The sequence below is a fragment of the Coregonus clupeaformis genome, chromosome 18 (genome assembly GCF_020615455.1).
Source record: "Coregonus clupeaformis isolate EN_2021a chromosome 18, ASM2061545v1, whole genome shotgun sequence".
Taxonomy (NCBI): domain Eukaryota; kingdom Metazoa; phylum Chordata; class Actinopteri; order Salmoniformes; family Salmonidae; genus Coregonus; species Coregonus clupeaformis.
Window position 1 is genome coordinate 21,838,441 of NC_059209.1, and position 24,619 is coordinate 21,863,059.

General features: G+C 42.8%; 1 protein-coding gene across 3 annotated transcripts; it reads left to right on the top strand.

Annotated features, from left to right (window-relative positions):
• The first annotated feature begins 6,112 nt into the window (after window positions 1-6,112).
• LOC121551998 (heterogeneous nuclear ribonucleoprotein K-like) lies at window positions 6,113-24,234 on the top strand. 3 transcript variants are annotated; one of them, XM_045226799.1, is made up of 17 exons: window positions 6,113-6,197; window positions 8,003-8,071; window positions 8,183-8,336; window positions 13,683-13,780; window positions 14,075-14,131; window positions 15,144-15,187; window positions 16,520-16,592; window positions 16,773-16,886; window positions 17,088-17,216; window positions 17,348-17,676; window positions 17,848-17,901; window positions 18,762-18,807; window positions 19,829-19,844; window positions 22,356-22,388; window positions 22,544-22,611; window positions 22,830-22,999; window positions 23,593-24,234. In XM_045226799.1, the coding sequence occupies exons 3-17, from the start codon at window positions 8,276-8,278 to the stop codon at window positions 23,621-23,623; spliced, it is 1,323 nt and encodes a 440-aa protein (XP_045082734.1). In that variant the 5' UTR covers window positions 6,113-6,197; window positions 8,003-8,071; window positions 8,183-8,275; the 3' UTR covers window positions 23,624-24,234. The 3 variants fall into 3 exon arrangements, with proteins under 3 accessions (XP_045082734.1, XP_045082733.1, XP_045082735.1); XM_045226798.1 differs by having other exon boundaries at window positions 6,115-6,197; window positions 8,000-8,071; XM_045226800.1 differs by lacking the exon at window positions 17,848-17,901 and having other exon boundaries at window positions 6,115-6,197; window positions 8,000-8,071.
• The last annotated feature ends 385 nt before the right edge of the window (window positions 24,235-24,619 follow it).

The window sequence follows — 24,619 nt, forward strand, 5'->3', positions numbered from 1 at the left end:
TCATTTGATTGAGACCACACTAAATAGCCTATAGGAGCACTTAAAATTGCACGGCCAGCGGAGAATCAGAGATGAAGGGCGGCATCGGGCACACGTCGATATACAGAGCATTCGGAAAGTATTCAGATCCCTTCACTTTTTTCTCTAAACAAATTATGTTAGAGCCTTATTCTAAAATTGATTAAATTGGTGTTTTCCCTCATGAATCTACACACAATACCCCACAATGTCAAAGCAAAACCAGGTTTTTAGAAATGTTTGCACATTTATAACAAATAAAAAACGGAATTATACATTTACATATGTATTCAGACCCTTTATTCAGTACTTTGTTGAAGCACCTTTGGCAGCGATTACAGCCTCTAGTCTTCTTCGGTATGACACTACAAGCTTGGCACACCTGTATTTGGGGAGTTTCTCCCATTCTTCTCTGCTGATCCTCTCAAGCTCTGTCAGGTTGGATGGGGAGTGTCGCTGCACAGCTATTTTCAGGTCTCTCCAGAGATGTTCGATCGGGTTCAAGTCCAGGCTCTGGCTGGGCCACTCAAGGACATTCAGAGACTTGTCCCGAAGCCACTCCTGCATTAAATTGGCTGTGTGCTTAGGGTCGTTGTTCTGTTGGAAGGAGAACCTTCTCCCCAGTCTGAGGTCCTGAGCGCTCTGGAGCAGGTTTTCATCAAGGATCTCTCTGTACTTTGCTCTGTTCATCTTTCCCTCGATCCTGACTAGACTCCCAGTCCCTGCTGCTGAAAAACATCCCCACAGCATGATGCTGCCACCACCATGCTTCACCGTAGGGATGGTGCCAGGTTTCTTCCAGACGCTTGGCATTCAGGCCAGAGTTCAATCTTGGTTTCATCAGACCAGAGAATGTTGTTTCTTATGGTCTGAGAGTCCTTTAGGTGCCTTTTGGAAAATTCCAAGCGGTCTGTCATGTGCCTTTTACTGAGGAGTGGCTTCCGTCTGGCCACTCTACCAATAAAGGCCTGATTGGTGGAGTGCTGCAGAGATGATTGTCCTTCTGGAAGGTTCTCCCATCTCCACAGAGGAACTCTGAAGCTCTGTCAGAGTGACCATCGGGTTCTTGGTCACCTCCCTGACCAAGGCCCTTCTCCCCCGATTGCTCAATTTTGCCAGGTGGCCAGCTCTAGGAAGAGTCTTGGTGGTTCCAAACTTCTTCAGTTTAAAAATGATGGAGGCCACTGTGTTCTTGGGGACCTTCAACGCTGCAGAAATGTTTTGGTACCCTTCCCCAGATCTGTGCCTGGACACAATCCTGTCTCGGAGCTCTACGGATAATTCCTTAGACCTCATGACTTGGTTTTTGCTCTGACATGCACTGTCAACAGTGAGACCTTATATAGACAGGTGTGTGCCTTTCCAAATCATGTTCAATCAATTGAATTTACCACAGGTGGACTCCAATCAAGTTTTAGAAACATCTCAAGGATGATCAATGGAAGCAGGATGCACCTGAGCTCAATTTCGAGTGTCATAGCAAAGGGTCTGAATACTTATGTTAATAAGGTATTTCTTGTTTTTATTTTTAATCAATTTGCAAAAAATTCTAAAAACCAGTTTTCGCTTTGTCATTATGGGGTATTGTGTGTAGATTGATGAGGAAAATGTTTTATTTAATCCATTTTAGAATAAGGCTGTAACAAAATGTGGAAAAAGTCAAGGGGTCTGAATACTTTCCGAATGCTCTGTATAGCTTAATAAGCAACTAATTCTAAAACAGTGAAATATTGAAATTTCATCAATTACAAATTACATGACCCTTCCATGGACCAGATATACAAAACACTAAACCCTCCCCTAGACTGAAATTGAAAAAGCATGACCCTCTCCCATTTTCCTCCAGGTAACAATTCTGTAAATTACGAACCGTCCTTTACAGCTGTTTGCCTTACAATTGTATGTTGAATCCCAAAGTTTTTTTTTTACAGTGTAGAGGGCTACCTCAAAACGTCAGACTTCATGTCAGAAGTTTTCCATGTACACTATTCTATGGCAATACTACACATACAATATACTTCATCCTACTGTGCTTTATTGCAACAAATAAGCTCTGCCCTTGCCAATAATATTTTTATCATGACACAACATGATAAAAATGTTCCATGTTGGTTCAACGTAATTTATTTGAAATTATGTGGACACAACGTTGATTCAACCAATGTGTGCCAGTGGGAAGTGTCCTTTGGTCCTACATTTGTGAGTCATCAGCTGTTTGCATTGAGCTTTAACTAGTAAATACAAAAAAAATATTCAGGTCCAATGATAGTAAACAAGCATAAATCATAGACGTTCATAGAACATGACAAAATTAGTAATGAGGGCCAAAACCAAACTCAAAGCTCTCTGTCTTCAATTATATAAAACATTATATATATTTTTTGTGTAACTAACAACTAATCCCATGATGGCCTAATCATTAGCATGACTAATACTGTACTATGTGACCGAGGGAGGCCCGGAACAAACATCACAGAACTTGACCTCTTGAACCCAGAGACAGTCATATAGAGAGATATGGCTCTGGCTCTGCTTGAACCCACTCTCCGCTAGATTCTAATAATACCAATCCCATTCAACCTCTGGATAAAATAATGTACCAAATGTTTCGTGAGACCAATTTTCTTGTTTCTAATCCCTAATGGCCCGCATCTTTAACTTGGGAACACACAAAACACAAACAGGGCTAGCTCGGGCAGAAAAACCCATTTGCCGATCTTCATGGAACTCAGACAAAGCTAAGTGGATTTTTCATTACCCATGTCTAATAAGGGAAGGAAAATTACAGCTGCGGGTATTAGTTTGGTTTGCTGATGTACATTTTTCCTCTAAAACGAAAGGACCAAAAGGGTACACTACACATGTGGTACGAGCATTAGAGAAATTAGCACATTGTCTCCCCATGCGCCCACCACCACTCACCTGTAATTTGGGAACATACAAACTCGCTGGAGAACGAAAAGGCACTTTTATCTCCTACTTTGATTTTCCCCTTCAGACTGCAACAGAAAGAGGGGGTGGGGCAGGGGGTGGTATAAAATCAAGGAAAGAACATTGCAAATGGCCTCTATTAGCACAGTCCAACATTTTCTCATGTTTCTTCTCAAATAATTCATACACTTTTACTAAAACAGGGGAAATATGCCTTGCTAGGACACAAGTCTTTATTTTCTGAAGTTCAGACTATTTATCGAATATGACCTGTTATAGTACCAGTTAGTTTATGTATTATGAATAAGAAGAGTGTAGGGCATGAACAAGCTCTGTAGATCAAGGTATTTATGCATTAATACAGCATTGGTATTTAGCAGACATCTTTATTAAAGCTACTTACAGTCAACACATAGTATAGCCTAGACGAGGCTCGTGCAATATTCAAACCCACCACCCTGTTCTTGCAAGCTCCACACGCCAACCATCTGAGCCTTTGTAATCATCTATGTATCCACTTTACAGTATGTATCCACATATATGTATCCACTTTTCAGCCTACAATTTCAGCCATGTAACAATATGAATAAGAAATATGTGTGCGAACAGTGTACCATGTGTGGCTTCCCTCTAATCCACCCACCCAACCAAGCCCGTCTCCTACTTTTACAGATAATTCACCAGGCCTATGGGTTCTCACTACCCCGCACTACACGCTCTCCGCAGTGGGCACAGTCATTAACGCATAACAGGCTAATGACATGCATTGCAGGCTCCTAATTTCGATGTTGAACCTGATTAGGGCTTAATGAAGTCAGACGAAAGATCTGGATGCGTGTGCACAACACAGAATAGCAATAAGCAAAGGTCGACTATTACTCCGTTTCTTTACGGGGGAACAGAGCGGATTCCCCATGGCCTGAGCATCACACCACTACTCACAGAAAAAATGCAGGAACTCTTCAGAGGTACATGACCGAAAATGTGTCATTGTGTAGTAGCCTACATGGACTAAACTGTAGCAAGGGCCGGACTGTGAAAAGTAATTCTGAGTACAGAGGATAAAAATAAAATAATTCATTCAGATTTGTATACATAAAAAGTGTAGAATAAAATACTGTCATACATTAGCAACAGTTATTCTAATCAATCATCAATGAGAGACATTATACAGCAGTAGACCTAATATCAAATATTGAAGGCTTACTTCTTAAACATACTATATTTTCATACTGTAATAAGCTCATGTTTCTTTACACACACAAAAACTAATTTCAGAATTCAGAATAATTTTAACAAAAAATTATTGTTTTGTTTAACATTCCAACAAAAATGTTTTAATCAAGAGTAGCCTAATGGCTGCATGAATTAACTTAACAACAGAGGCACCGTAAAGCACATTTGCAGAATAAATTCAACCACACCTTTGTTTCATCACAAAACCAGAGAGCAACCTCTGTCCGGTGAAGTCCACAAAGCATATTGCATGTAACAAACAGTTACATAACCTACAACATGGTCAAGCAAGTTAATGTTTCCGACATTTTTGGACTACTAAACAACTATTGATTTAGAACCACGGAGAGTTACCGCAAGTCGCAAAGAAAACAGGAGCTGCCTCCACTATTTCAGCACCATTTCAATTTCAACATCATCAAATCACCTATGCTGTCCATGGTTCTGATTTATGTGTGTGTGTGTTCGTGCAAGTAGAAAAAACATGTTGACTTACACTACTTGTAGAGAAACGCTAATGCCATCCTCCTCTCTTTCATGTTGGTCTATGACTCATACAGTACAAGCTTGTATTTTTTGCAACCTGGCTAAAATGCTTGCTCGCTAGCCTAACTTATTTGATGGGCAACGTTAGCTAGTTAACATTAGCCTTCTACATCTAGCTACATATTGAACTTTCATCCTCATAGTCCAGGGGCACACTGTACTGTATGAATTTATGGTGGGATCAGAATCGTCATATAATCATTGGCCAGTACGGAGAATTAAGTAAAACCACAAGTCCAAATCCCTATCTCCATCCATGGCTAATTTAGGAAAGGGACAATTTTAGCTAGCTAGCTAGCCATCGGAGGACAACAACACAACAAGATGCAACAATTCAAGTTGTTTCAATTATGTATTTCGCTTGATGTGATAGGAGTGATGCCAACTCCAAACTGGCTTCCCTTGACAATGTTTTGGGGTGCTCCCAGACCATTCACAGTTGAGCTCCCTCAGTTTAGGGCAACGCTGATTGGCTATTATTTTATACTTTTTTTTTAATCAAGGGAGGCCAAATGCTAGCTGGCTTCCCTTGCATGCAATGCTACGGGCAGCAACAATGTCATACTCTTTATGACCAGACAGAATCAGATAGAGGGCCTACACATACAGAGACAGAGCGACGCTGTTTCGCTCCGGTGATATACATTCAGCCTCTTGCGAATTGAAGGAAAATTATGAAAACGCAGAGACGGAAGATAAATTATTTTATACGTTTTTTCCCTCCTTTTTTTGGAGAAGCCTGGCTTCCCTTGGTATCCATGAATACACGCCACTGCTTAGAAGTAGTTTTCACATACAAACTTTAAAAGTCCGAACTCAGAATAAAATATGCTTCCCAAAGATAACACGGTCGCTGTGGTAGAAAGTTTATTTTCATTGGTGGTTTTCTTCATTTACGTTACAATGGTTTGGATTCGTTCTGTATGAGAATAGTAGCTAGCTATATCCCCCAAAGTAACTACCTGGCCAAGTACAGCTGCTTTTCGCTGAGCGAATCGCCAAGGCGCCAAAAGTTGGAGGCATGGAGAGTCCAAATGTCTGTGAGGTGCTAAGGTTCCCATAATAATTTTTAGACTTCGCGCGAAACACACTAAAGATGTGATATCTACATGTTAATAAGATGATAGCATTAGCTAGCTACATCCCTATATGAACATAGCTAGTAAGTATTTACATTTCGAGCCAGACTGAAAGCAAAGGACTTCTGCAAGTCAACCAAACTTCTCGGTATGGAACATTGGTGGGGACACCAACAACATTTCCTTCAGACACGCCTCCATTATGTGAGTGACAGATGAGCTATCGAATGATTGCTACTTATTTACAATTCAAGGTCTATTTCCACCAATCGAAGCAGCTATCTATTTCTTCACAGCACATTCTTTTTTCTCAGCCATTTTTTGTGATTGCGTTCTTCCTCAGAGAAGGGTCGAAAAGGAGTAGCAACTATACACGGTGTAGAGCAGGTCTGTTTTACACACATTTCGATTTATCTCTGCAACGAATAAATCAGTCATTACATGTTGATGCGATGGTATAAGCAAAAACATTTGACAGCATTCGCGTATCTAACTACATCATGTCCAATTAACTAAGACAACTAAAGTAACGTTAGCTGGTTAATTATTGTAGCTAGCTATCCGGTGTAGCTAGCTAGCATAGCTTACACGGCTAAATTTAGAAATGTGTCGTTAAGTGTAGATATGGCTTTCAGAGCTTTATTCTAAAGGTATACGATTGTGTTTGTTGTCCATAACTACTAAACTAGCTACATATTACTGTAGCAGTCCAACGGCTAACGTCGTTAGGTAATTGGTTACGTTAGCTACCTAAACAACAAGCTAGTTACCTTCCTTAGCTAGCTAGCCATCTTTACTAAATACTTTAACCAACTGAATGAACGAACTAGATCCCAATATGCATACTAGCTAGCTGCTATCGAGCTAATTGTCGTCTAGACGAGAGCTAGCAAGCTAGTTGTTTTCTCAAACCGTATGCGCACATCTAACCTAGGCGCTAGATCTGCCACGGCACTGTCGTCTAAGATTGATGTGCATTCCCTGTAATATGCTCGTGTCAAATCAAATTGTATTTGTCACATGCGCGGAATACAACAGGTGTAGACCTAAGGTTACTTACAAGCCCTTAACCAACAATGCAGTTTTAAGAAAGAGCAGCAGTAAAAATAACAATAGCGAGGCTATATAGTCCCCCGTGGACCATTTCGTACACAAAGCATCCTCCATTCAGGCTGCAATGGCATAATTTTCCTCCTTAACTAGGAGAGCTGCCGGGAAAAATGTGTACTCTCTTAATAACTCGATTTTCCACCATTTCCTGACAGTTTAGGATGTGGTACACCCTTGTCTGAAGGCGGTGTGCAACATCCTAACCCAAACTTTTTTGATTAAGACGGTATAGATATTTTTTCCGGCGGCTCGCTATTAAATATGGTAAGGAGGGAAGTGATGCCTTGCAGCCTGAATGGAGGATGCTTTATGTACGAACCGGTCCACGGGGGTCAGAGTGTATTACCGGGAATGCACATAAATCCTAGACGATCATTAGATTAACGCTGTAGGCTAGCTCACATCATTAATCCAAAATAATGCCCGATGAGCAAATGCATGCTTGTAGCTAGGTTTTTAGCTCAACATTTGTCCAGCACTGTGCAATTACGATCAAGATAATTATCGGTGCGAGATGATTCTGAGATGAGCCCTCTTTGCATTGACATTGTCATTTTGTCCCGACTCAGATATCGTTGTGTCAGGTCGTGTTGTCAAGTAAAACTGCATTGTAACTTCTCATGCATTGACCTTCTTTAAATTAAAAAATTAAATGTGCATGTGTATCATTTCATTTCGCATCAGTATGTTCAGTATGTGTCATCTGGTCGCCTTCAGAATTGTATTAAAGCGCAGGGGCGTATTCATTACGCTAATTCTGCTGCAAAATGTTTCTTAAACGTAACGTAACGGGTTGGGGACCTACCTAAATGTGTCCAATAGAAATTCTCATTTTGCTCTGTTTGCTTCTTAAATGGTTTTCGTAATGAATATGCTCCAGTTCAACCATTAATTTGAATGAATGCTGTTCCAAATGGTACTCCTCATCACACCAGCAATGTTTAATTTTATCAATGTCATTCATTGCCCAACGTTTATCCACCTTTTATTACAGTTTTGTAATTGTATCAGTGTGTTGTAAGATTATTCTTGGCCAGGTTTTTTTTTAATGCCACTAACCAACCTTTGCCTTTTTTCAGTAGGTTCACAGCTGCTCTGAGACTTTGTTTCGTTCCGCCCATAACACGCCCATCTTCTCACAATAAATAGTGGTAAGTGTTGGTCACCAGTCTAGTCTCTCTCCTCTGTCGTACTTTGTCTAGTCAGTTCTGAAACCCCAAACCCTGCTCTCATCTCGTTCCATCAATCATGTCCATCCACAGCCAGTCAGACCGAGTTGGCCGCTCCTCTCTCCCCGCTGTTACCTGCTGCCAGGACCGAGGTGCCCGCCCTACCCTGCCCGGTGTTAGCCGACAATGGAGACAGAAATTGAGCAACAAGAAGAAGAGACCTCGTTCAGTAACACAGAGACAAACGGTGAGTTGTAATCCTTTTGTGTATTCATAAAATAATTGTTACTCATCTAGAAAATGAATAAGAACAGTGTAGTTATGTTAAAAAATTGAAAGCGGTGTGGTGCAAGGTTTATGCCCTCTCCTGTGTTCAAGACTTACTAATAATCAATGTCTGGTCAAAAATATAAACATTTCTATTCCTAAATTATAGTTGCCAGATATGTGCCAAAAGGTGCATAGCAGACGGTGTAGTGAAGTAGCCATATCTATTGCATCTATACTGTTTTAATATGTAAGGACAATTAGTGGTTATTAGTATTAAATGTGTATCGTTTCTACATCAACTGAATGCAGATCCAGAGAACCAGTCAGTGTGTGTGTGCAGGGCTCCAGACAAATTTCCCCCTGGTGGCACTGGTGCCACTAACTTTTTCAGTTGGTGGCACCAACCCATGATTTGGTTGCGCCATAGTTTTTTTGCAATAGAAAAACATAGTCATAATCACCTTAAAGTCATTCACAGTGCTTTAGACAGTATAATAGACTACAGAGCTGGTAGGCTATTCAAGAAACAAGTTGTCTATCTAACATGTCCAAGCAGGAATGCATGATACAATATATTTTGATGTGCAACCTAATCCAGTGATTGTCATGTATTGTTATATTTTACTGTTAAAATAGGGCTCCAGAATTGTCTGAATGTTGTTGTTCAATAGAGATGAATTTGTCTACGTGTTTATGTCCACTAATTTATTTTGGGATAATTCACCACAAGAGGAAGTGAACTCAAAACACATTGGCTATACTGAGCAAAAATATAAACGCAACATATAAAGTGTTGGTCCAATTTCTCATGAGCTGAAATAAAGATCCCAGAAATGTTCCAAATGCACACAAAGGCCACTCTATAATGTACAGTTTTGTCACACAACAAAATGCCAGTATTTCTGTCTGTAATAAAGCCCTTTTGTGGGGAAAAACTCATTCTGATTGGCTGGGCCTGGCTCCCCCTTGGGTGGACCTGGCTTCCAAGTGGGTGGGCCTATGCCCTCCTAGGCCCACCCATGGCTGCGACCCTGCCCAGTCATGTGATATCCATAGATTAGGGCCTAAGGAATTTATTTCAATTGACTGATTTCCTTCTGTGAACTGTAACTCAGTAAAATCTTTGAAATTGTTGCATGTTGCGTTTATATTTTTGTTCGGTATAGATCATTAACACTAAATATAATACGCACTGCTAGTAGTTGTATTAATCTAACAGTAAATGTAATGTCCTAAAAAAAACTATGCCATTGTAGCCTACTACCCTGCGCAAGCGCATTGACCGATGCACGTTTCACACACTCCTTATCTCAAAGCCATATCAAATATCTTTGTTGTAAAATAGTTGCTATTGAGCTAGCCAGCAGATTCCGACCCTACCGTTACGCTTGTTTACATTGAGCTGCACTAGGGTCGGAACGCAATCATGGTTAGATTAATACGACAGTGTGAGATATGGGTCGGAAAACGTACTTCAATGCAGGGATGGGATGTGCCACTGTACTCAAATCAAATGTTATTTGCCACATGCGCCGAATACAACAGGTGTAGACATTACAGTGAAATGCTTACTTACAAGCGCTTAACCAACAATGCAGTTTAGAAAAGAAAAAAAGTGTTAAGTAAAAAATTGCATATAATTAAAGAGCAGCAGTAAAATAAAATAACAGTAGGGAGGCTATATACAGGGGGTATCGGTACAGAGTCAATGTGCGGGGGCACTGGTTATTCTAGGTAATTGAGGTAATATGTACGTGTGGGTAGAGTTAAAGTGACTATACATAAATAATAAACAGAGTAGCAGCAGCGTAAAAGAGGGGGGTGGAGTGGGTGGGCAATGCAAATAGTCTGGGTAGTCATGATTAGCTGTTCAGGAGTCTTATTGCTTGGGGGTAGAAGCTGTTAAGAAGCCTTTTAGACCTAGACTTGGCGCTCCGGTACCGCTTGCCGTGCGGTAGCAGAGAGAACAGTCTATGACTAGGGGGCCTTCCTCTGACACCGCCTGGTATAGAGGTCCTGGATGGCAGGAAGCTTGGCCCCAGTGATGTACTGGGCCGTACGCACTAGCCTCTGTAGTGCCTTGCGGTCGGAGGCCGAGCAGTTGCCATACCAGGCGGTGATGCAACCAGTTAGGATGCTCTCGATGATGCAGCTGTAGAACTCTTTGAGGATCTGAGGTGGAATAGGCTTTGTCGTGCCCTCTTCACGACTGTCTTGGTGTGTTTGGACAATGATAGTTTGCTGGTGGACACCAAGGAACTTGAAGCTCTCAACCTGTTCCACTACAACCCCGTCGATGAGAATGGGGGCATGCTCAGTCCTATTTCTTCCCCCTGTAGTCCACAATCATCTCCTTTGTCTTGATCACGTTGAGGGAGAGGTTGTTATCCTGGCACCACACGGCCAGGTCTCTGACCTCCTCCCTATAGGCTGCCTCATCGTTGTCGGTGATCAGGCCTACCACTGTTGTGTCATCGGCAAACTTAATGATGGTGTTGGAGTCGTGCCTGTCCATGCAGTCATGGGTGAACAGGGAGTACAGGAGGGGACTGAGCACGCACCCATGAGGAGCCTCTGTGTTGAGAATCAGCGTGGCATATGTGCTGTTACCTACCCTTACCACCTGGGGGCAGCCAGTCAGGAAGTCCAGGATCCAGTTGCAGAGGGAGGTGGTCAGTCCCAGGGTCCTTACCTTAGTGATGAGCTTTGAGGGCACTATGGTGTTGAACACTGAGCTGTAGTCAATGAATAGCATTCTCACGTAGGTGTTCCTCTTGTCCAGGTGGGAAAGGGCAGTGTGGAGTGCAATAGAGATTGCATAATCTGTGGATCTGTTGGGGCGGTATGCAAATTGGAGTGGGTCTAGGGTTTCTGGGATAATGGTGTTGATGTGAGCCATGACCAGCCTTTCAAAGAACTTTATGGCTACAGACGTGAGTGCTACGGGTCGGTAGTCATTTAGGCAGGTTATCTTAGTGTTCTTGGGCACAGGGACTATGGTGGTCTGCTTGAAACATGTTGGTATTGCAGACTCAGTCAGGGAGAGGTTGAAAATGTCAGTGAAGACACTTGCCAGTTGGTCAGCGCATGCTCGGAGTACACGTCCTTGTAATTCTTCTGGCCCTGCGGCCTTGTGAATGTTGACCTGCTTAAAAGTCTTACTCATATCGGCTACGGAGAGCGTGATCACGTAGTCATCCGGAACAGCTGATGCGCTCATGCATGCTTCAGTGTTGCTTGCCTCAAAGCGAGCATATAAGTAATTTAGCTAGTCTGGTAGGCTCGTGTCACTGGGCAGCTCGCGGCTGTGCTTCCCTTTGTAGTCTATCGTTTTCAAGCCCTGCCACATCTGACGAGCGTCAGAGCCGGTGTAGTACGATTCAATCTTAGTCCTGTATTGATTCTTTGCATGTTTTGATGGTTCGTCGGAGGGCATAGCGGGATTTCTTATAAGCATCCAGGTTAGAGTCCCGCTCCTTGAAAGCGGCAGCTCAACCCTTTAGCTCAGTGCAGATGTTGCTTGTAGTCCATGGCTTCTGGTTGGGGTATGTACGTACGGTCACTGTGGGGACGACGTCATCGATGCACTTATTGATGAAGCCAGTGACTGATGTGGTGTACTCCTCAATGCTATCGGAAGAATCCCGGAACATATTCCAGTCTGTGCTAGCAAAACAGTCCTGTAGCTTAGCATCTGTTTCATCTGACCACTTCCTTATTAAACGAGTCACTGGTGCTTCCTGCTTTAGTTTTTGATTATAAGCAGGAATCAGGAGGATAGAGTTATGGTCAGATTTGCCAAATGGAGGGCGAGGGAGAGCTTTGTACATGTTGTTACTGTTCCTGCACCTCGCCAAGTGCGCATGTATATGTCTGTATGGATTGATGTGTGTTGTGATTGGATGGCGCTGCGTCTCTGTGTGTGGAGTAAAGGTGGTCTAGAGTTTTTTTTCCTCTGGTTGTACATTTAATATGCTGGTAGAAATGAGGTAGAACAGATTTAAGTTTCCCTGCATTAAAGTCCCCGGCCACTAGGAGCGCTGCCTCTGGATGAGCGTTTTCCTGTTTACTTATGGCCTTATACAGCTCATTGAGTGCAATCTTAGTGCCAGTATCGGTTTGTGGTGGTAAATAGACAGCTACGAAAAATATAGATGAAAACTCTCTTGGTAAATAGTGTGGTCTACAGTTTATCATGAGATACTCTACCTCAGGCGAGCAAAATCTCGAGACTTCCTTAGTATTAGATTTTATGCACCAGCTGTTGTTTACAAAGATACACAGACCGCCACCCCTTGTCTTACCGGAGTCAGCCGTTCTCTCCTGTCGATGTAGCGTATATCCCGCCAGCTGTATGTAATCCATGCCGTCGTTCAGCCACGACTCGGTGAAACATAAGATATTACAGTTTTTAATGTCCCGTAACTCCACATTTTATACACAGAGAAGATTGAAATACTGCAAATTCTTCTGGAAAATGTCACTTTTCGTCCTCATGCCTTGTAGCAGTAGCCACAGCGACCATTATGGAATGGCACGTTGTGCTGAACAACAAAGGAGCTGATTGGCTGACACTGCCATTCCAAAATGGTGGCGGTGGCTACTGATAGCATGAGAACGAAAAGTGATGTTTTCCGGAAAAACTAGCAGTATTTCAATCTTAACGTATCAGCTTGGATGTAGGTAAAGTACAGAGGCACATCCCATGCATTGAGGTACTTTTCTGACCCATGTCTCGCGCCGGCTCTGCGGTGTCTTAATCTAACCATGATTGCGTTCCAACCCCAGTGCAGCTCAGTGTAAGCAAGCGTAATGGTAGGGTCGCAATCTGCTGGCGACTATTGAGCTCAATATAAAGTGTTGAGAAATACAAATTATACTCACATAAAGATGAAAACATCCTCTTTTCAACAGTATCAACAGTAGTTGCTTCCAAAGCTGTGTTTTCCCCGCAATTGGATTTTGAAATGTTATACAATCAGAACCCTTTTTGTTGGGGGGAGCGCACATCAGGGACAAGAGATTGGCTCACTCATCACAGCATCAGGGTCCAGTGAAACAGTTACTACGAAACTTGCATTACGGGAATCATGAGGATAATGCACTTTACTGTTTGACCAAATTGTGGTTTTAGCCGCTGAAAAGATAGGACGTTTTGAAACTTTTTAGTGAAGTAACCATGTAATGAATGTTCAGCTCGCTCCGATGCGACCAATTAAAAATGTAACTCGCCGAGTCAAAAGGTCGCAAAATGCGACTAAATGGTCGCATTCTGGAGCCCTGGTGTGTGAGAGAGAGATTAAACTCTGTTTTTCTTTCTCAGGTAAGCGTCCCGCAGAGGACACGGATGAAGAGCAGTCCTTTAAGCGCTCCAGGAACACAGACGACATGGTGGAGCTCCGCATACTCCTGCAGAGCAAAGTCAGTCCGCTTTCTCTTCCTCATTCACAATCCCCTGCCTACCTTCAACACCTCCATGACTTATGCTGCTTTGTAGCCTATCTTCTTTCCTCCCTAATTGTTTATTTAACCTTTATTTGACCAGATCTATGGGGGTTAAGAACGTTTTCTTTTTCTGCCCCGTGGTTCCATGTCTTATTTAATGCCGTCAAAATCTGTTTCGATGATGTAGTATGGAGATGATGTCTGAGGATTTTTTACGTTGTTATATCACAGTAAGTTAGGTATCATCTGACTTCTCTTTTCTCGGTTCAGAATGCAGGAGCAGTGATTGGGAAGGGTGGTAAAAACATCAAATCCCTGCGCACAGACGTGAGTACATTTACACCACTCTTTTTATCTGGGAATTTACAGTACCCGCCCCCCCTTACATGGTTGTACTTTGGGAGTGTCTGATTTGACTAGTTTATATGCAAAAGTTAAGGCAACCTAAATTGGTTGGTTGGGCTTAAGAAAATGGGTCTGTTAACTATGGTTGGAGAAGTAAGGCTGTGAGGTTTTTGGGTAACTGTTAATGCTGGGATATGATGTGTATTGAGACCTGCTTTACACCCCTGTTGTGGTATCATCAAGCCAAAGTGTAATGTAATTGTAATCAAAATGGCCGCCCGCTAATCAATATGAAACACATGGCCTTTTTAGCTAAAATGTATTTTTGTGAATCCATTTCCGTTTGCGTAATGAATAGTGCTATTACTACCAGGCATCAGCACCGCTAAGACATTCATTAATACTTGAGTGGGACCAGTGAATTTTAGGGTAGAGCTAACATAGCACCCAACATCAATTAATCCTATAGGAAATGTCTTGTGTATATAAACAGTCTGGCCAATTCTCAACTCATTTAATGTCATTACCTCTCTCTTTCTCTACCTTCCATCACTCTCCACTCTTCTTCCTCTCTCCTCTACCGCTATCCCTCTTTCTCATCTCCCTCTCTACATCTCCCCCTCATTTTCTGACCCCATTCTACCCCTGACTATTTCTCTACCTGAATACCTTTGTCTCCTTTACTATCTCCACTTCTGCTCTCTTAAAAAAAAAAAAAAAAAAATCTGAGAGAATATCACAATGAAGAATATTAGCCTGTATTAAAATGTATTCCTCTTCCCCCTCCCTCTTCCCCCTCCTGTTTTTTATTTTTGTTTATTTTTGCCCACTTCCTCTGTTGCCCATGTTCTGGATCGCCCCTCCTGCGCCCGCCCACCTGACACCCTGGCTGGCCCTGCCCATAATCGTGCCCCTCCCTAAATGGGCGCCTTACTTCATTGACATCTGTGTGCTCGAATGGCCCCTGCCCATGCCACGCCCACCGCCCTTGCAGTTCAATGCCAGTGTGTCAGTCCCAGACAGCAGTGGGCCTGAGCGGTATGTCCCTAAGCTCCTCCCTCTCACTGCCTGACTTCAGAAAATAAACAAACAAACCTGCCTCTGTTCTAGTGACAATATCAAAATCTGCCTCTGTTCCTGTGACAAACATGTACACTTTTGTTCAGTGACAGCATTATAAGCCTCTGTTTTCAGTGAGGGTTTCAACAAATACTTTAAACCTGCCTCTGTTCTAGTGACGGTATTTCAACATTCTATATTTTATTTCAATGACAGTATCTCTCCCTTCAACGTTCCTCACCTCCCTCCTTCCCCTCTCAGAATCGGTGTACTAGTCTGTTTTAGTTTCTCACATTCCCCTCCTACCATCTTCCTCTTCCTTGTTCCCATATATATATTTTTTGGGGGGGTTGGACCACTGTAATAACGTAAGACTGTTATTCCAGGCAGAGCAGCTAGGGTTCAAGTGTTGTATGTCTTTTTCTCTTCTTTACTCTCCATATTGCTTTTGCCGTTTGTTGGAACTGTTGAAAGTTAACTTATTTGTCACCTCATCCCTGTAGTCCATGTCGCTCCTCCTTGCCTTCCCTCAACATCCTCCTGTCCAATGGTGGGAGCATAACTCACTGTGACCCTGCCAACTCTCACCCATCTATAAGTTTACTTTAAAATGTTCCTTATTTTGATTAGCATAGCGTACTACTCTGTCATCTTGTTTTTATTGACCTTTCATTCTTTTTTTGTTTCTTTTTTTGTTGTGCTACAGTACAATTCCTTTAGTGCTCTGGCAGCAGGCCCCATCGGTGCAAACCGCCACTGCCCACCAACCTTCCCTCCCCCCTCCTTCTTCCAGTGGTCACTAAAACACACCTGCTTTCTTTGGGTTCCTTTTACCTGTTTTTTTTTTTTTGGGTGGTTTTCTTTGTCAAACGCACTGAGGGGGTTAATTTTCTTTATTTGTGTATTTATTATTTATGGATACCTGCTGATATGTTATAGATAGACATTGTTTATGGGGTATTCTGTCCACTTTTATTCCTCTATTGTGATTTGAAGGGGGTGTGCACGTAGAACCAGAATTACTAGATATGGCCGCTGGTCCACTCATCACAGAACATTGACTTGAATGGGAATGTCCATTCTAGTAATTCTATTTCTATGGGAGTGTACCACAACAGCTACCCGGTTAATCCCCACGGCTGGGAACGGATGAAAGGGGGTCTTCATTTATTATCAGATGTTATGGTTGAAGTTCTGCTGAGGGAGAGTTGACCTTGGTTTTGAAATACAGTTTCTTTCCTCTCTAACCCCTGGTCACCATTTGATTGGTCCCCCTGGGAATGTCCTGCACTGTGATTGTTGGGTCTAAAGCATTCTGAGCATCAGTGCGGAAATCGAGACAGTGGGAGAGATCCTGCTCAAGATCATCCCTACACTGGAAGAGGTGAGCCTGGGGTTGGAGATGAATGAGATGAGCGTTATGGCTGCCTATAATGTTCAATTATAGTCCTGTGTGGTACAGCCAGATATTGTTTGTGCAGATAAAAAAATTATCCAATGGGATATAGATATAAAATGCACAGATCTGTATATGGTGATGCTAAAATTTTACCCCCCCCCCCAGTACCAACAGTACAATGGGATGGACTTTGACTGTGAGCTGAGGCTACTAATCCACCAGAGCCTGGCAGGTAGCATCATTGGTGTGAAGGGAGCCAAGATCAAAGAGCTGCGAGAGGTACAGTTATGCTCTCTGAACTACTCGCACTCTTATCTCCTCACCTGGGTCATGTCCAGTACGTACAAATATGGGATAACATTTTAAAATACTTGAGAGCTTATTGAAGGTGACCCTGATTCAATCTTTTTCTGTGTGTTCTTCTCAGTCCTATGGCCTTGCTTTGTCTAATTTGACCTGTGTTGACTCTGATCGTTGTAGAACACCCAGACCAGCATCAAGCTGTTCCAGGAATGCTGTCCCCAGTCCACGGACCGTGTGGTTCTAGTCGGCGGCAAGTCTGAGCGCGTCGTTGAGTGCATCAAGATCATGCTGGAGCTCATCGCTGAGGTTGGTGCTCTTATTAAACTGTTGGTTCTCTTGTTGAACCATTGACTGAGCTGGTTAAGTTGGACCACATACCAGTGTAAATACTACAGCCAGCCGTCTGTAGAAATGATGCGTGATCCTGTCCCCCTCAGGCTCCCATAAAAGGGCGCGCCCAGCCCTATGACCCCAACTTCTACGACGAGACGTACGACTACGGCGGCTTCACCATGATGTTTGAGGAGCGTGGGGGTGGTGGCGGCCGGCGCCCAATGGGGGGCTTCCACATGCGAGGGGGACGAGGTGGCGGAGGTTATGACCGAGGGCCCTCTGGACGAGGGGGTCGAGGGGGGCCCATGCCCCCCGCCCGCAGGGACTACGAGGAGATGAGCCCCCGCCGCGGACCCCCACCACCCCACCCAGTGAGAGGGGGGAGGGGAGTGAGCCGTGGCCGCAACCTGGCCCCACCACACAGAGGAGGAGGGTAAGAGAGCTTCACCATCACTCATCTCCATTTCTAATTTCCCTACATCTCTTGCTATCCATTTTGCTTTGTCTACATCAGTTTGCGCTCAAAAGTACAGGAGATATATATGGTATTTCATTCATAGTGTGTGTGGGCTCGTGTGTGTGTGTTCCATTTCCACGTTTGCAGAGATGACCAGTACTCCTATGACTCCTATCGGGGCAGTGCAGATGCCAGACCCAAGTAAGTCCTTTTCCAGCCTTGTAGGCCACTGGTCTGGAGTCTGTGAGTATGGTTACAAGCAAACAATAATGCCGTTATTGTGGATAGTCAGATTCCTATAATATTTCGATTAAAACTTTTACATACTTTGCAAGAATAATGATTTCCCTAATAACCCTGTTTACATGGACACATCTGAAATCAGGCTACTTGATGGCACTCTGATAAATGCAGAAAACCAGCAATCCAAAATAAATGTTCTACCATGTTATTTTTGTGACGCATATTTGATTAAGAGTTCGGACATATAACGCTTGTATGTGAACTACTTCTAAGACCCATACATTCAGTTGTTCCGAACTCACTTCACTCGCTCTAAAGATGGAGGCTCACTCGGCTGGTGCTGGCACATATTCAGATAAAATACACCGCTGGAACGCCGATTTAAGGTCTTTACATGTCCTAATAATTTTAAAGATTGCTCAGAAAACCAGGTGTTTAATCGCCGTATGCTTACTTCGATTTTGACTTTACGCCAATTAAGATAAGCAGAGTAAGGTGTTTACATGACTATTGCACAATCTGCCTACTGCCATAATCAGTTTAATATCACATTATTACTGTGCATGTAAACGTACTCAGTCTGTCTAGCCTGAGACTGGTCCTCTGATTACTGGCCTCATCGGTGTTTCAGCTGTCATTAGTCTGTCATCACCTCTTACTTTTGTGTGAATGCTGTGTTTTTCTCTGACTGTGTGTGTGTTCTGCCTGGGTCTGTGAATGTGTGTGGTTTGACTTGGATCAGAGAGCTGCTGAAAAGCCCTCTGCTATGTCAATATTTTCCTCAAGTCAGACTTTCATTTTCTCCGTCTTTCTTTTAGCAGTGACAGAAGAGGGAGACCAGGAGATCGCTATGGCGATAACATGGTTAGTGACCCTTAACTAAATGCATGCCACAGTCGTCTTGGCATTTATTGTCTGAAAGCATCATCATGGTCTTTCCTAGACAATGATTGTAATTGCCTGATAATAACCTATTCACCATGGCCACAGCTAACCCCACTATAAAACCCCACAACACCTTTAACACTAACATGAAACATGTAATAAAACATGACTTTACCATAGTAAACCATAACCGTAAACACAGGAAATGAGTAACTTCACAGTAATAATTACCCATACCACCATGACCACTACCATCTATGCAATCATGGGCTGGCTGTGGTTGATGGGGCGGCGGGACTGTGCTGTGGTTGCTAGGTGTTAATAATAACGCTTTGTTGACAGACTGGTGGGTTCTCTTTGAGAGCTGGCAGGATACTGCCTCCGGTTGCTCGGCAACTGATTTTTGAATCGCTTGTTGCCCTGGTGACTGAGCCGCTGAATAGCAGGTGAAAGCTGTGGAATGAGTGGCTGATGGATGCAAGCAGAGAATGGGGCAGGGGTCTCAGCATCAAATAGGGGCTTTTGGACAAACTGGCCTCATCCTGACTATTGATGGGGGGGAGAATCCATAGTTACATATCGCAATATTATATTGATACTTTGACTCCAAGTATCGTTATTTTATTTTACGCTACCTTGTTGCTAAACTCCACTATTTTTTTCTTCTATAACATGTTCTCCATCTTCTTTTTAAATAGTGAGTCAATATGTTTTCAGCACTTATTTCCATGACTGATCAAAACGTATTTTCTAATGCTCTGTGGTCTCTCTGCAGCAGACTTATAGTGAGCAATAAGTTTGGACATCAAATCGCAGTATCGAATCGCAATACATATAGAATTGTGAGAATCAATACATATTGTATCGGCACCTAAGTATCGAGATAATATCGTATCTTGAGGTCCCAACCCTAATCCTGACCATCCATGACTGTATACAACCGATCACAAGGAAATGTGTGATTTAAACCTGCTCCCCCTTCTCTTTTCTCTTTCTCCAGGGTGGGGGTGGATATGGTGAGTTGTTCCGTTCTTCCTATGTGGTTCTGTCTAGAAGTTCAGTTTGTCATGCTGTCTCAAGTGGCACAATATTTAATTTGTCAAGCGCATTTCCCATGCTCAATGCGCATAAGGTAGAAAACAAAACACAAACAAAATTCAGCAACAAATCATGAAAAGGTAGGATAACAAATCTCAATACATTAAACCATTACCTGCTAATACAAAATATAGACTGTAAACAGATTAAGATATCAAACATTAAAAGCTAGCTTGAAAATGTAGGTCTTTAGTTGTGTTTTAAACAAGGAAATGGAAGCTGCCTCCTTGACGTGTAGGTAGAGCATTCCAGAGCTGAGGGGCCACGTGAGAAGGCCCTATCACCCATGCTGCACAGGTTTGTGACTGGTGTGACCAAGCAGTTTGAGTCTGATTAACGGTGTGCTGGGGAATAGTTCTCTAGAAGTTGGCATATGTATTTAGAAGTTGGCATATGCATCACCCTTTAGGGCTTTCAAGGTGAGCAGCAGAATCTTAAATTGTATCCTGTATCGAACAGGAAGCAAATGGAAGTTGAGTAAAACAGGGGTGATGTGAGTTTTTTTGTGTAGTTTGTGAGCGCATCTTGGCAGCTGCGTTCTGGATCATCTGGAGTTGAGACAGGACCCTTACTGTGATTCCTGTCAGCAGTGCCGAGATGTCAAGCTGAGAAGTTACCAGGGCGTGCACAAGCTTCTTAGGATCCACAGTGGACAAGAACGACCTGATTCAAGCAATGTTACGCAGGTGGAAAAATGACACTTTCTTGATGTTGCGGATGTGTGCTTCAAATGAGAGGCTAGAGGCAAAAATGACAGCAAGGTTTCTAGCAGTCGGGGAAGCTGTGCTGGTGTCATCATCCAGAGAAAGCGAAAATGTGCTCATTTTGATCTGTGTACTCTTTGAGCCAATAAACACAAGCTCTGTTTTGCTGCAATTAAGTTTTAGGAAGTTCAACTGCATCCGTCTCTTGATTGCATCTAGACAGTCTGTTGGTTTGGTTGTTAGTCTGTCTTGTCCTCACATATGTGTCATCAGCATAAAAATTCTAGTTTAGTCCAAATCTTCGTATTAGTATATCAAGTGGCAGCGTGTGTGTATATATATAGAGTGGCCCTAGAACAGAGCCCTGTGGGACCCCTTGAGTGACTGGCAGGGTTGGATTTATAATTTCCAAGAGTCACACATTCTTGTCTGTAAGTCAGATAGGAGCTAAACCACAGGAGTGCTGTGACAGAGAATCCAAGCAAGTTCTTAAGTCTGCTGATGATAATCTCATGATTCTCTGTGACAAAGGCTGCTGTGATGTCCAAAAGTGAAAGGATGCTAGTGTCTCCATCAGCTGTCATCAACAAGTAATGTGTTACTTTTACCACGGCTGTCTCTGTACTGTGCTATACACAGAAGCCGGACTGGAAGGGTTCATTGAGATTGTTGGTTGAAAGGTAGTTCTGTAGCTGTATTGAGACCACACGTTCAAGGACCTTTGATAGAAAAGGGTAGGTTGGAAATTGGTCTGTAATTGCTTAGGGTGTTGGGTCCAGTCCAGGTTTTTTCAAGGTTTGTATAATGGAGGAAGTTTTCAGGGAATTAGGCACAGTGCCTGAAACAAGTAATTTATGATTTTGGTTATAGTTGGACTGAGAAGAGTGAGGCTGGATTTTGCTGTGGGAAGAGGGTCCAAGGTAGTTGACCTCATATTTTGGACAATTTCAGAGACAGATTTTGGGGTTGTCCATGAGAATTTGTTGAAACTGCAACTAGGAGCCTCAGTATGAAGCAGAGGGGCACGTCCCAAGCAAGGGGTAGTTTGTACAGTGCAATACTTGATTTTGGATTGGGGAAGAAATCAAGAAAACTGTTGCATTGCTCAATGGAGGGGGTAAAGGAGGAGTTATCTGGGGGTTTAACTTATTTTATGACAGAAAATAGCATTCTGGGGTTTCCCCTCACAATTTGCAATGAGACTGGTATAGTCTGACTTGCGTGCAAGTGTTCAGTGCCTCTTTGTATGCAGTCTGATGATATGCCTGGGCATGCACAGTTAGGTTTGTTTTCTGCCAACTTCTTTCCAGTTTTACGCCCAGCAGCTTTCATAGAACGTAGAGGGCTAGTGGTTCTCCAGTGTATGTTATAGAACAGGATTTCAGCTGGTCTGCTGTATAAGGCTACACATTTTTGTTATTCTTGTTATTTAGGCAGGATGGAGTCTCTTTTACAAGGGAGCCCTGCATGACCGACAATTGCACAATCAAGGGAGCATAGGAAATAATACACTCAACAGCCTTGAGTGTATTGTTTTACACCAGGGTTCTTGTCGACTATCTTTGTTTTGTCATTTCAAAGGTGTTGGCCTGCTCTGTATCAGGTTGGTAAATACTTGTTTGTTTATGGTACCAGTCTGCTGTGGATGTGTACATTTGAGCATATTTTCTAATAAGGCCAATTTCCCTAACTGTAGATCTATTTTCTCTCTCGCCTTTCAAACAGATAACAACTCATCCTGGGACTCCTATCAGTCTGGTGAGTCTATAGAAGCACGTCCCAGCAGCTTGGTATTCAATATGTTGTTAGATTATGGTTTTGTTAATAGAGCCTCCATACTTCCTGAAGCTGTTTCTATGATCTCTCCTTGTGTGTATGTTACTTTATGCTCCATGTGTGTGTGTGTGTGTTAGGTGGACGCAGTTCCTATAACGATATGGGAGGGCCAGTCATCACCACACAAGTGACGATCCCCAAAGATGTGTGTATAACCAGAAGAGGGGGAACTCCCAATTAACGCTCTCACACACACACACACACACACACTATGTTCACATACAGAGCAATGGCTCGGCCTGTCTCGCCCACCATGGCCTGTGAAACCCTTATGCAACATTCACACGCACACACAGAACACACTTATCCTGTATTTTCACACTATTGTGCATGACATTCAGTTGACCCTGGTGTTTTCTACAGCTGGCCGGCTCCATCATCGGTAAGGGAGGTCAGAGGATCAAGCAGATCCGGCATGAGTCTGGTGCCTCCATTAAGATCGATGAGCCACTGGAGGGTTCCGAGGACCGCATCATCACCATTAGCGGCACCCAGGACCAGATCCAAAACGCTCAGTACCTATTGCAGAATAGGCAAGTTCTGGATGCCCTCTGAGTGAATAGTTTCATGTCTACCTTTTCTATACCTTCCTGTTTTTGTATCCACCTTTTGATCTCAAAATATATATGTGTAGATATATATTTTTCTACCTCCTTTTAATCTCTTATTATAATTGTCTCTGTCTGCTGATGTTGACTAACCTCTCTCCTCCCATGCAATGTGAAAGTAGTTTGAGCTTCCTCTTTTGTGAGATGGCTGTATTAAAAACAAGTATTCTTATATTGATACAAAACTGGAGGTCAATATTTGTTTGATGCGTTAATCATAAAATGTCAGATTTCTGAAGAATATGATTGGTGAAATGTGTGATTTTATGACCTAAGAGCCTTTTCAGTGTGAAGCAGGGAGTGGACTTCTTCCCTGCCTGTTGCTGTGTGGAAGACTAGTGATTTTGTTGTTTTTAGTTAGATGAATTGACAACAAATCACAGTCTGCCAAACGGCACAGGCTCCTCCTCTTCTGTCTCCCCGGCAACCGGCAGCATGTCTCATTGCGCAGATGCTGAAATACTGATGCTGCCTCGTAGCCATGGTGACTAAACTTGTCTCCCTTATTCCTCCCCCAGCGCACTGCACCTGCTCGGACACCAGGACTAACCCTCGCCTCCGACAAGGCCCGCATCACGTGCTCGTTCCCTGTCTCTGACTCCATCATCCCCCTCTCCCACCCCCAACCCCTCTATATGTCTTTATTGACTCCTGTGAATTCTGTTTTTATTCTCTTTCTTTTTACTCTTTCAGTGTGAATCAGTACTCTGGTCAGTTCCTCTAAACCAGGAGACTCAGATTGAAGCAAATCCCTCCCATCCCCCATCTTATTGTCCCGGTTTGTGGGCATTTTGTTTATTTTGTATTTTAAGGTCCAACATTCCTGTGCTAAATGTAGACGTTCTGCATTTTTGTGTGTAGTTCTCTACTCCATCTCTTGTTTTTTTATTTTAAATAAATACACACATTTGTCAAAATATTTGGAGTCTCCTGACAGACAAGTGAACATTATCTTTATTTTTAGATGGGTTGATTTCTATGGTGTGTTTGTCAGTATAGTAAGCCTGTCCCGTGTGTGTGTGTGTGTGTGTGTTCTCTTTCTGTCGGTATTGGAGTTTCTCACACACTCATTACCACCACTCAGTGCAACGTGCAGAATGTACGCTTTTTTTGTAAGGAACATTTTTATGATTTAAAACAAATAAATGTAGGAAATTGTACTTTTTTTTGGTCATGTTTTTCATTTAATTAAATGTTTGAGGATGTATCTGGGTGACATGGAGGGGTTATACACAAGTATACTTATTATTCATCATATTTCCTGGCTGTACACTTTTGTAGGACTGTTTTTGAATCTTGGTGATATTGACATGCCATGAAGCCTGCTCTATTAGCCATCTTAATGCTAAACAGTCCTTATTGTGGCATGGGACATGATCATACGGTTTTACAAGCAATGCTTGGTGTGTATCTCCTAGGGTTAGGCTTTTCTTCTAGAATCCTTTTTTGATTTTTATAAAGATTGAAACATCTGTACATTCTGCAGATCCCTGGCTAAGCCATATGGAGATCCTGCTTAATGATTTTCTTAATGTGGCCAATGTC